The following is a 12733-nucleotide window of genomic DNA, read 5'->3' as shown; positions in this document are numbered from 1 at the left end:
AGTGAGCTAGCTCCTTGATCCCCTGACTTCATTGGAGTGGTTCCCCTTCCTGGGCCGACCCTTTGGCAAGTCCCTTAGTACTCACGGACACTGTTTTTCCCGAGAGACTGCCAGCAGCTCCACCGTCAGCTACACTGGATGCTCTGCAGCTCAGCTCCACACCTGGTTCACTAGGCCACCTTCCTCACACACTGCAGGAGGAGAGACAGCCCTCTGCCTCCTCCTGGGTCTCCCACCAAAGACACCAGTGAATCACACCTGGAGACATGCAACGGACAACCTAACAGATCAGGCTCCCCTGATAAGCAGAAGGAGCAATAGATGCTTTTTCCTAGCACCTACCTAGGAGGGTGCTACACTTAGAGCTAACCAGCTCAGAGCAAACTAAAGTCACCTCTGCCCCAGTGTCCCTTAGACAAGTTGCAGATTATTTGAGTAGCACCCTGCATTCCTGGAAGCACACAAAACAGCAGGGACCATGATGGATGGCTTTGGTGGGTAGGATAGCCTTCTTTTCAGGGCAAGACAGGCTGAGATCACCCAAAATGTTGCAAACAAAACATCCACCAGTGTCCACAGCTGCTGACATGGCTGGGTGCTTTGGGCCTCTGGCTATCTAAAAAGAGTCAAGCTGATTTTTCTCCTTTCTTTATGAGTGCAGTATACTTACAGCAATGAGACATTCTGTTAGCTAACTAGATTGTCCAGTACAAACTGCTGGGCATCAACAGGATATGTGTGGAGGAATTGGCCTTAAAGAAGAACCACAGTCTCCCCAAAAAAAAATGTCTGCTAACTTTTAATATAAGGAGACTTACCTGTCCAGGGATCCAGCGATGTCGGCACCCAAGCCGATTCTTCATTTAGTTTGGGCGCAAGTGTCGGGCATCTTAGGTAAAGGAAACCAGCAGGGAAGCCTTGCTGCTTCACAGCCGGTTTCCTACTGCACATGTGCGAGTTGCGCTGCGCTTTCTAAATGGCAGCCTTCTGGGATCTGTGTGTTTCCCAAAAGGCTGCGGCGGGGGAGGGCGAACATTATCATAGATGGCTCCCCCTCCCACTCAAAAAAGGTGCCAAATGTGACAGTGGAGGGTGCAAACAAGCAGAGCTTCAACCACCAGCTCCTGTGGGGTGACAAAGGTACTTACAGACAGTTCCTGCAGTCACTGCTTGAAAGCAGCTTGCAAACTGCATGTAGAAGCCTGTGTAGCTGTCATTAGGACCTTGCTGCAATGTCCTGAAGTGTTTGCAGTACACCTCTGGCATAAGGTGGTACTGTCTGGTAATTATCTGCTTAATAACTCATATTTCCCTTCTTGGCACTCTATAAGTAAAGCTTGCAAGGCCTTGCCTGTCAGTTTGGCTTGAGCTACAGTGTCCATTGCTCCTTGGGATAATAGTACTAATGACAAGTAATTTCAAATCCCTGGGTCAATGATATGTAGTGTTAGATCGACTGAGCCTCTAAGGACAGCAACCAGGTACTAGTTTGCTCACCCTGAACATCACATTCATAATCTTGTGATAAGGATGGCTGCTCCTCCTCTAGGGTGTTGTGGTGTTCTCTCCCAGCTATTAGCATTTTTTTTCTCCCTGCAAAACTGGAAAATGCACCTGCCCCTACCTTGTTTCCCATCTCTGCCTCTTTGTCAGGAACATTTAACAGGGATTTGAAGCATATACTGTATAAGCCATTATGTATTGGGGGGGCTCCAGCTGACAAAATACATGTGTAACTTTTTACACACATAATCCTGCAGGTCTATTGATAGGTTGGGTGCAACAGCCAACGGTACCATCACAGAGGCAAACAATATTGAAGTGGTTAGCACTCCAAAGTATGCTGTGCCACCCTCTCTAAGGACCCTTTCACACTGATATGTTTTTCCTGCGTTTTTTCCTTGCAAGAAAAATGTTTCCCTTTAAATCCTATGGGACTTTTCACAACACTGTGTTACCGATGCGATGCGTTTTGAAAAGGCCTGCGTGCTACATCTTTGGTGCGATTTTGAAACCCGCACCAAAAACACAGCATCCTATTAAAATGAATAGAAATCATGGCAAAATCGCTATAAAATCACGGTAAAAAGCTCCACAGTTTTGGTGTGTTATTGAGTCACATGTCCATTTTTCATACGTGCAGGCAACTAAAAAACGCATTGGATATGCATAGCAAACGTATCTGAAACATAGCAAAATCTTGGTAAAAACGCATATGTATTTTTAACCCAATTTTGCTACAGAGCAGTGTAAAAGTACCCTAACATAATGGAAAGTTAAAAGTCAAATTTAGCATGTCAGGACAAAGCAGTAAATGTGGCAAATATTGTCCTGTAAGCTTCATTTAATTCAGCAATAGATAGTCTGGCCAATTCACAATTTTGGTATCCCTACATTTTTGAAAATGCTGCCTCCTTAGATCCATAGAACTGTTTAAGAGAACCTTTGCTTGCATGCTTTTCCGTTGTCAATTAATGCCAACAAAATTACTTTAGAAGCTCTCAGAATAGTTTTTTTATGAAATTTATGCTGCATCTTTCATGCTTAAAGCTGGAATATAATATTAAAAAAATGTCATATTATTTTTCTTGATGTTACAGCCTCTTGGGAGACAATATCAGAATGGAGACGGTTTTGGATATATCATAGCTTTTAAAAGAAAGACCGAGGATATCTGGCAAACATTTAGAGTACCTGGGGTGCAGTCCCATCAGTTTGTATACCGGAATGAGACCATTACGGCTTATACGCCCTTTGACGTAATGATCAAAGCTTTTAATCGGAAAGGAGAAGGGCCATACAGTTTGGAGACCACTGTATATTCAGCAGAGGATGGTAGGATTTATTTATATACATAATATATACAGTATAACTTAACCCCTCTCATTATGCTTGTGGTGAATAGTCAATATTATAGGCAGTATCTAATAATATTCTGTGTTACGACAGCTTAGAATATCCCTGGAATATTGGCTAGATAAATTTCACACATACACTAATTTAGCACTTGCCATTCAACTCTAACAAAGGACAGCAGTAAATGAAGAGTTTTACCTGTATATAAAATAGAATAAAACACAAACTCTATACAGAATAGTGTGGGTGGTATGGTATTTGTTATGGGAAAGTATTAATTCATAAGCTAAATACATGGATAAAAATACATATAACAACTGTTTTGCTTGCTAAAGAATTGGTATTTTTGTCTATAACACAAAAGAGAGGGAAGTGCGACCTAGCGCAATAAACCTTTAATGAAGCAGACATTAACACACACAACATGATTACGCTCACATGGTTCAAATGAAAAATGCATCCTAGATGACTTCACCCAAACGTCAGGGTTCTGACAGTGACAGCTAGATCTCACACTACCTACCAAAGAAGTCAACGCTGGTGAAGCGCCGACGTAGAAAAAAAGCTGTTCAGTCGAAAGGATTGCATGAGGACTCGAGGGCATACAATGCGATTAGAGGAGAAGCGTTTTAACCTCAGGCAACGTGGGGGGTTCTTTACTGTTAGGGCTACAAGAGTGTGGAATTCTCTACCACAAGAGGTGGTTTCTGCGGGTAGTATGGTGGCTTTCAAAAGACTCTTAGACGTACATCTCAAGGATCAGAACATTCAGGGGTATGAGAGATGATTACGGCCACACACACCTACACAGGTTGAACTGGATGGACTATTGTCTTTATTCAACCTCATCTACTATGTAACTATGTAACGCATATAGGGGGCGGAGCCTGCGTGCTGGATGCCGTCTCTCTTCCTGGGCTCTTACAAGCTTACTACTATGCGCTACGGAGCGCCCTCATTGTTAGTACGTGAGTCATTTACTGTTAATAAAGCCGCTTACCATTCATAGCAGAGAGCACTAGATCTCTTTATTTATTCCCCTATACATGTTTCAATCGCTCTGGAGGTGAGAGGCTATTCATAGCCTCCATGGTTCGTGGATCCCTGTGTGTAGAGAAAGGCTGTTACTGACCCGTGAGGTGAGAGACCAATTCACCTGGTGGTGGGATTGCATACTACTCACAGAGGTGTATATTAAGTTCACACGGGATTATCCTTCTGGACACTTGGGAGCTGAATTTATATTTATTATGTATGTACACTTTGAATGATTGCACCTTTTTATGGACACTTATTCATGAGTTTGCTCACCATATATTTTGAGTTGTGCACTATATATGTGAAATGAGTATTGGTATATACTTTTTAAAGACTGGCGCATCACTATTATTTTGAAATTTTGTTTGCATTGTGAGGTGTTGGCACAATTAAGTGTGTGCTGCCGGTCTGTATATTTATTTGTTGCACTATTGATTTATTGCACTATTGATTTTTAGTAGTCACTTTTTGGTTAGCCTTTTGATTCAGATCTTACACTGCGCATTAGTGTTTCCTGCTGATGCTCAGGTGAAGTCATCCAGAGATGGGTTGCCATATCTCCAGACTTCACCTGATGCTCAGGTGAAGTCATCCAGAGATGGGTTGCCATATCTGACATATTCAGAATGTATTTTTCGTTGAACCATGTGAGTGCAATCATGTTGTGTGTTTATGCCTGCCTAATTAAAGGTTTATTGTACTAGGTTGTGCTTCTTTCTCTTTTGTGTTTTGGTACAGGTTTTTTGGAAACCCTTGTTGCACAGTTCTAAGGGATAGCTGCATATATCCTGGCACATCTTTAATGCTGATCTTGGTGTCCATGTTCTACACTGGCTATACCTTAATGCATATGAGGGATATATTGGTTTCTGGTTTCATATTCACCATCACAGCATGGACTTAGTAGGCAGAGCAATGCAAACACATGGCACCGCATTGCTGTCCTCTCCACTGCCTGTCACGTGGCATGCAGGGCGGTTCTGTCAGTTTCCCCAATATTATGAGACATCTGAAAAACTGCTTGTTGGTGATTGTAGAACTGACTCAAGCGCCACAGCAGTCTGCATACAGTAAAGACTTTTGTGGGTTTGGTGAGTTCAGCTATCTGATAAAGCTTGTGGTGATTGTTTCTGCTATATACAGGTCAGGCATAGGGGTCGCAAAGAGGAAAAGTCACTATAACAACAATTTGAGTCAGAATACCTGTAATCTTGGTTTATTACAAAGGGGAGTTTTAGGATGTAGGATGTACATCCTAAAATGCATCATTATTTTTTTAGGGGGTCTGCTATAATTGTGCCCCTAGAATTCTTATTCTTGGAAATTGAGGACTTGGAGGTGTCTACTTGGGACAAGAAAGTCAAAACTCTGCCATGTTTACCCCTGTAATTTAAAAAATGTGTATATAGTTAAAAAAAGCTTTGGCTAACAGATTCCACATTGCCTTTTTGGAAGTCATTGCACTTTCCCCAGGACAAAGTGAGACTTTTACCATAATTTATTTTTGCCTGTTCAACTTTTTCTCCAATACTAGTAGTGTGTACTTAGAAGCCATCCAAAGAGTGGTTATGTGGCTACATAGTTACATCATTTATAAGGTTGAAAAAAGACACAGGTCTATCAAGTTCACCAGGGCCGTCTTTAGTATTGATTGGACCCTGGGCAAATATTTTCCTGGGCCCTACTAAAGCACTTATAAACTATTTGTGTGCAGTGCGGGCTCAAGGGGCAGCTGCTTCGGGCCCAACATAATGGCTGGGCCCAAGGCAGCTGCCCCTTTTGCTCTGTGTTAAAGATGGCCCTGAAGTTCACCCTATGTGCGTGTGATTTGTATTATCTAAAATTTCACATAGCAATGTATATTCTGCTTCCTGAGGAAGACATGTAAACGTTTGTTGAACTTTTTGACACTCAGCTAGTTCCACTTCCTATGTGAGGGAGTTCCAAATTGTTACTGATTTACCAGTAAATAACCTTTTCCGTGTGAATAACTGAAATCTATGTATTTAATCCTCATAGCTGAGGCATTCTCCTATTCATTTTTTGATGCTTAATCAGAGGATCAGTCTACTTATTTATTGGGTCATTAACGCAAATATATGGAGGAGGAATAACACATGGCACAAGATATGTTGGAAGAATCTATTCTTTTTTGTGTGCACAATTCTGAATTCCAGGAGTGGGATCAATCATATTTGTCTCACTCCCGAATAGGAACAGATGGATAATATTGCCTGCATTTGGATCGCTGATTGCTGTTCAGTTTGCATTCACTGTGGTGAAAGGAAAAGTTGTAAAGTGTTACATTGAACATGTTTATACATAGCCACATTATCAAATAGATTTGGATACATCAAGGAAACAAACTATCCAATGCTTAGAGGCACATGAGGACTATTCACGTCAGTGTTTTGTTAGTGTTATGTCTGCAGAAGATAACTTTATAGAGGATATGTTTGCTTTATAATTATAGTCTCAGCATTAAAGACATAGTAAAATGAAAGAGTGGTGAGAGGGTGGTCTCCCTGATGGAATGTTTTACATATCTACCTGTATATATTTAACTATTATGCAGATGTTAGTGCATCATTGCAAGATATTTATTCAGAAGGCTGTGTGGACCGAGCACATATTGATTCTTTCAAGGAAGGATGTGTACAACCTTTTTTAGAATATACAGTGTATGTGTCACTTTTTATATGGTTTAACTATGCATGTGAGCTGTGTTTAGGGATAAGCTGTGTGTTCAAGTTAAAAGTAAGTTTGACCCGAACATCAGCTGTTCGTTTGTTCACTGAACACATGAACAAATGGGGGCGCTCAGCGGGAAGTCCGCTGCCAATGAGCGCCCCATAATGCATTGCGCTCTTACAGTGCATTGATTGCTGATGATCAGGGGTTTTTTTCTCAGAGAATAGGTGCAGAAACCCACCCTCCCCAGTCAATTCCCTGCCCAACCCCGCCCCCATCCCCGCCCTTCCTCAGGAAAGAGAAGTAAAGTGTTGCCAAATTGGTACTAATATTTATAGGTAAAGTTGATCCAGGGAATATCCGATTGCCTCTCGGGGGATCAGGAAGGAATTTTTTCCCCTGATGTAGCAAATTGGATCATGCTTTGCTGGGGGTTTTTCGCCTTTCTCTGGATCAACTGCGGGTATAGGATTGTGTATATGGGATTGTATGGTTGGGTTTTCTTTACTGTTTTTTGTTTTTAATTGTTTGAGCCAGATGGACTTGTGTCTTTTTTCAACCTGACTATGTAACTATAAAAATAATCAAAAATTTGATGTGGTCAAGGCTCACCTTGTCTCCCTAATCCACGGTTCAACTCCCCTCATATACAGCCCACCTTCTCCCCCCCATCCACAGGTCACCCTCTTCCCCCCCTGTCCACAGCTCTCCCCCCATCCACTGGTTACCTTATCTCCTCTCGTCCACAGCTCACCCTCTCCCCCCTGTCCACATTTTACCCTCTCCCCTCTGTCCATAGCTCACCCTCTCTCCCTGTTCACAGCTCACCCTCTCTCCCTGTCCACAGCTCACCCTCTCTCCCTGTTCACAGCTCACTCTCTCCCCCTGTCCACATTTTACCCTTTCCCCCAACATTCCAAAATTCACCTCTGCCAACATGTCACCTCTGCACCCTCCCCCCCCCCTTCATCCACAGCTTACAACCCCAGTCCACAATCATCTCTGTATCCCCATTCACAGCTTATCTCTCCCCTCTCCATTTTTCATATCTGTACCACTATGTTCAGCTCACTCCTATCCACAGCTCTCAACCTCTGGAACCCCCCAATCTTTTACCTCTGCACCCCCCCAGGTCTGACCTCTGCTGCAGAACATCCTCAAAGTCTTCACTGTCTCTCTGAACAACCCTCCCTCCTATCCCCTTTCCCTCAGCAGTTCTCACACATTTTTGCATTAATAGAGAAATGCAGCCGACTTCTGGCTATTAGGCAGAGAGGGCTTTTTTTTTCTCAGCCTATTTGGAGCCCCATGAGTGCAACTCTGCCTGTCATGTCAGTGTAGCACAGAGCCGAGGCTCCATACCACATTGATCTGATAGGCAGCAGGCAAGGATAGAAGCTAGCGCTGGAATCCCCATTGAATGGCAACAGCTGTGGCTTCCAGACCCGGTATAGGGGTACCCATCAAGCAGACGTGGGGCATGAGTGCCGGCACTAACATACAGAAGGAAGTGAGTTGAATAGAAAACCGACTTCTGCATTATGTGACAGGCTGAAGAGGAGAGGGCTGCCGTAGGTTGAGGAACGTCATTCTGCCTCGTTCCAGCAGAAAAAAAGCCCTGCTGATAATTGGCCAAAGCATGCACCTGACCTGTATGCTTTGGCCAATCACAGTACAATGTACTGTGAGAGCCATGATTGGCCAAAGGAAGAGTGCCTTTGGCCAATCATGGCTCAGAGACTAAGTCCACGCCCCACACTATATAAGGCTGCTGCTTACATGGCAGCCATGTAAAGTGTGACAATGGATATTAGACAGGTAGTTAGTGGATAGTTTGTTTAGTCAGTTTAGTTTGGTCAGTGTTTAAAAATGTATGGCTATCTTGTAGTCCTGGTTCCCCTCCCGGTGCTCCCCAAGTTTGGTGTCATTGTCACTTATGGTACGGGAGCAGTGCCATGTCAAGCTGACCAAGATTTCCTATAGACGCCAATGTTAAAGCGGAGTTCCACCCAAAAGTGGAACTTCCACTTTAAGTGCTCCTGACTCCCTGACATGCCATATTTGGCATATCTGACATGCAATATTTGGCATGTCATTTTTTTTGGGGGGGGGGAGCGGGTACCTAGTTTTGACAGCTCCCACTTTCGCTCAGGCTGCCTGGGCAGCTCAGGCAGAACTTATCCTCTACCCCTCCTTCCCTGCAATCTTCTGGGACTCGTACTAGGTCCCAGAAGAGTGCCTGGCCACTAAGGAAGCGCAGCATGACTCGTGCATGCACAGTGTGCACTCGGCCCCGAAAAAATTAATAAATACGCTTCCGCCTCTTGCGAGGCGTCCCACTGAATGCCTTCTCTCCACTTTGATAGCTCTTTTATAGGCAAGGAGTGGGGCCACCCGCCTACATCAGACGTCAGAAGGGGCAGTGCCACCGGGTAACATATGTGACATTACAGTCGCAAAGCAAGTTTCAATTACATTTTTTCGTTTAGAAATGCCAGTATTTCTGCAGCAGACTCCATACATCATACAGATGCGCCACTTTAAATGCACAATATGGGGAACCCCCAGAAACTATATTAAAAGGAATTTTTCATTTTTGTTTCACTTTAAGCATCAATAAAATTACTGCTCCTTTAAAAACGATTGTTTTTTTTAAAAAAATGTTTGCATTGACACATGTCCCCCAGGGCAGTGCCCAGGTCCCCATGCACTTTTTTTGGCAATAACTTGCATATAAACCTTTAAAATTAGGACTTTTTGATTTTTCATGTTCGTTTTCCATAGACTTTAATAGAGTTCGCATGTTCGCTAAAAGTTTTTCCCTGTTCGAGATGTTCTGGTGCGAACCAAAGAGGGGAGTGTTCGGCCCATCCCTAGCTATAATAATAAGGTTTCTTAGAACATGCACAACATACATCTCACACCCACCTCATTGTGTTCTGTTCCCCCCACCTAGGGCTCCTAGGGGAGTCAGTTCCCTGCCCAGACCCTATTTATTCCCTTGGCCTGGGTTGGGATAGGATTCAGCCCACAGGGCAAAAGGTGATGTTTCACTTACCATTGTTTCTGTAACCTAGCGGTTCCTTTCTCCCAACTTCCTTTTCTTTTCTTCTAATCATACTAATACACCCTCTCCTCACCTCCTTCCTCTTTCTTACCTATTACCTACCTCTTCTTGCTCCTTTCTGCTTCTGCCCCCTGTGAGAATAATTATTTTAGTTTTTGTTCCTTAGAGCCAAACATCTCCCCTTCCAAAGTTAAAGCTATAGCAATATCATCATCGGATATTGAGATGGAATGGAACACGGTATCGCCTACTAATGGTGTTTTATTGGGCTATGAGGTAAGAGGAGACCATAATGAGACGTGAATAGTTTTTTGGTTTGTTTTTTTACAACAATGCACCCAACCAGGTGGACCAATAATATCCTTTATTTGACTGTGTAGCGCAAATCTCCAAACTTTCTTGGAGACATTGGGGGGGGGGGGGTAAGGCTGTGGCCAGTAGGGGTAGATACTGTTGTGGTATCAGTAGGAGTAAACAATGCCCCATTTTTGATACAAGGGGGAGAAACAGTGCCCCATTTTGATGTCAGTGAGAGAAATAGGAGAACTACTGTCTCATATCAGTGGAAGAATTAGTGCCTCAAGGGCAGGATAAATGGCAAGCAAAGGGCCACAGTTTGGAGACCACTGTTGTAGACTAATTTAACTACTTCCGGCCCATGCTATAGCCGAAAGACGGCTACAGCGCGGGCTCTAATTTCAGGGAGCCGTCTTTAAAAGGCCTCCCAGTAACAGGCTCCCCGCGCACTCCCGCGAGCGCGCATCGGGGAAAATCTGTGTCGGCCGTGTCCCTTGGACACAGCCAATCACAGATCGTCGTAAATGGCCAATCACAGCGGCCATTTACCACGTGATCGGACCATGCAATGAGAGATGATCTCATATGTAAACATATGAGATCATCTCTCATTGCCAGCTCTCCTTCCTCACACAGAGACTGCGTGTGAGAAAGGAGCAGAGCCGATCAGCGCTTAGGGGACAAAGAAAAATGTAATCAGGGCACTGATCACCAGTGCCCTGATTATAAAAGAGGTAAATAAAATAACACAAGTGCCCACCATCAGTGCCCCCCATCAGTGCCCGCCATCAGTGCCCATAGCGCTGCCAGTCAGTGCCCATCAGTGCCTGCTCATCTAGGCACGGATGGGCACTGACTAGCAGCACTATGGGCACTGAGTGTGGGCACTGATGGTGCTGCCCATCAGTGCCGCCCATCAGTGCTCATCAGTGCCACCCGTTAGTGTCCGTCAGTGCCACCCATCAGTGTCCAGCAGTGCCGCCTCTCAGTGCCCATCAGTGCCACCCATCAGTGCTGCCTCTCAGTGCCCAGCAGTGCCACCTCTCAGTGCCCAGCAGTGACACCTATCAGTGCTCATCAGTGCCGCCTATCAGTGCTCATCAGTGCCGCCTATCATTGCCACCTATCAGTGCTCATCAGTGCGGCATATTAGTACCTCCTCATCAGTGCCACCTCATCAGTGCCCATAAGTGCCACCTCATCAGTTCCCATCAGTGCAGCCTATCAGTGCCCATCAGTGCCGCCTCATCAGCGCACATCAGTGAAGGAGAAAAATGTATTTATTTTCAAAATTTACTCGCAGAAAATAAGAAAAACTTTTTTTTCAAAATTTTCTGTCTTTTTTCTTTTTTTTTGTAAGAAAGAAAAAACTCAGAGATGATTAAATACCACCAGAAGAAAGCTCTATTTGTGTGAAAAAAAATGATAAAAATTTCATATGGGTACAGTGTAGCATGACCGCGCAATTGTCACTCAAAGCGTGAGAGCGCTGAAAGCTGAAAATTGGCCTGGGCAGGAAGGCAAGTGGTTAACAAGCTTAGATGCAAATAGTCTGAAGCGCTGGTTACAGAGATTTTTAAACATGCCTCATTTGTAGCTAAATAATTCTCATGCTGTTGCATGACAGATGTTGAAAGAAGCAAAACCATTTCTGTATTCTCACATAATTCTGGTGTTCTCTGCTAAGGCAGAAAATAAGCATTTAGGCAAAAAATGGTGAACAATCCTAAATAGATTCTAAATCATATTAATGGTAAACCTTTTTAATAATGAGGATGGCATTAATCTTAGGGTGTACTCACACTGACATGCTTAACTGGTCCCGTGCAAGGTTCACCCCTTTAGGCTGGTTCAGTTGTGTAGTGTGAGTGTTTAGAACCACTCCTTCAGTTAAGCGTACCACATATGGTACCCTCTTGGAAGCGGTGGTCCTGAGAGCGGTTCACTTGTGGTCTAGTTCAGTTTGCACCTTAAAGACTGCAACATTCAGGGGTATACAATGTACAGTTAACAGCAAACACACACACACACATCATAGGTTGAACTGGATGGACTGATGTCTTTTTTCAAACTCACAAACTATGTAACTATGTAACCCCCATGCATCTAGCAAAGGTGGGGGCATTCTTGGCCACCAAAAACGCATGGTACTCCAGCACCACAGGGTTTTGTGTGGCGCGATTTTAAAAATCATGCCTGCTGTACCTTTTGCACTTTCTTACGTGTTTGGCAGCCCATTGAAATGAATGGGCTGTCGGAAACATGCACCAAAACACCCAGAAACACCTTTGGACGCATATTTTATGGGGTGAATTGTGTGAGTGCAAACAGTGCCAGAGTACAGAACTCCCCATAATTGACTGTGTACAGAATGGTTTACTGTGGTCTGGATAACGTAAGTGTGCCCAGGAACACTTCTTTATAGTCCTATGTAAGTGCACACCAGAGGGGGAGTGGGGAAGGGGAGCAATTTAATTTGGGCAAGGTTTAGTTCAACCTGTCCCAGTGTGACTACACTCTTTATATTGATCTAAAAAGGAAATACACAGCTGCTTTCAATCAAACAACGGGGAAGTCAAAGTTAATATTTGTAATCGCGAACAGTTACTATTATCTAAAAGAACAGACATTACACTGCAAATACATAATAAGTGACTGGTTCTCTATAAGGAGTGGAGACAGAGGGGTGTTCTGCTATGAAGATTGTCACAATTTGGACAAAAAATAGCAGTTTAGGGAAACGTTGCATCGATTTCCGTTGTACCCTACATTTTTGATAGGATA

General features: G+C 43.8%; 1 protein-coding gene across 1 annotated transcript in view; it reads left to right on the top strand.

The window, feature by feature from the left end:
* The window catches only part of CNTN2 (contactin 2), a 211473-nt gene that overhangs the window by 177859 nt on the left and 20881 nt on the right, over positions 1-12733 (top strand). The window contains exons 18-19 of the mRNA XM_082245194.1: positions 2601-2835; positions 9819-9928. Coding sequence (XP_082101320.1) covers positions 2601-2835; positions 9819-9928 — 345 coding nt within the window. The remainder of the gene's footprint in view (positions 1-2600; positions 2836-9818; positions 9929-12733) is intronic.

The sequence above is a fragment of the Pelophylax lessonae genome, assembly GCF_965119305.1.
Source record: "Pelophylax lessonae genome assembly, chromosome: 2".
Lineage (NCBI taxonomy): Eukaryota > Metazoa > Chordata > Amphibia > Anura > Ranidae > Pelophylax > Pelophylax lessonae.
The sequence above is the reverse complement of the archived record's forward strand: the minus strand, read 5'-3'. Positions and strand labels throughout refer to the sequence as shown.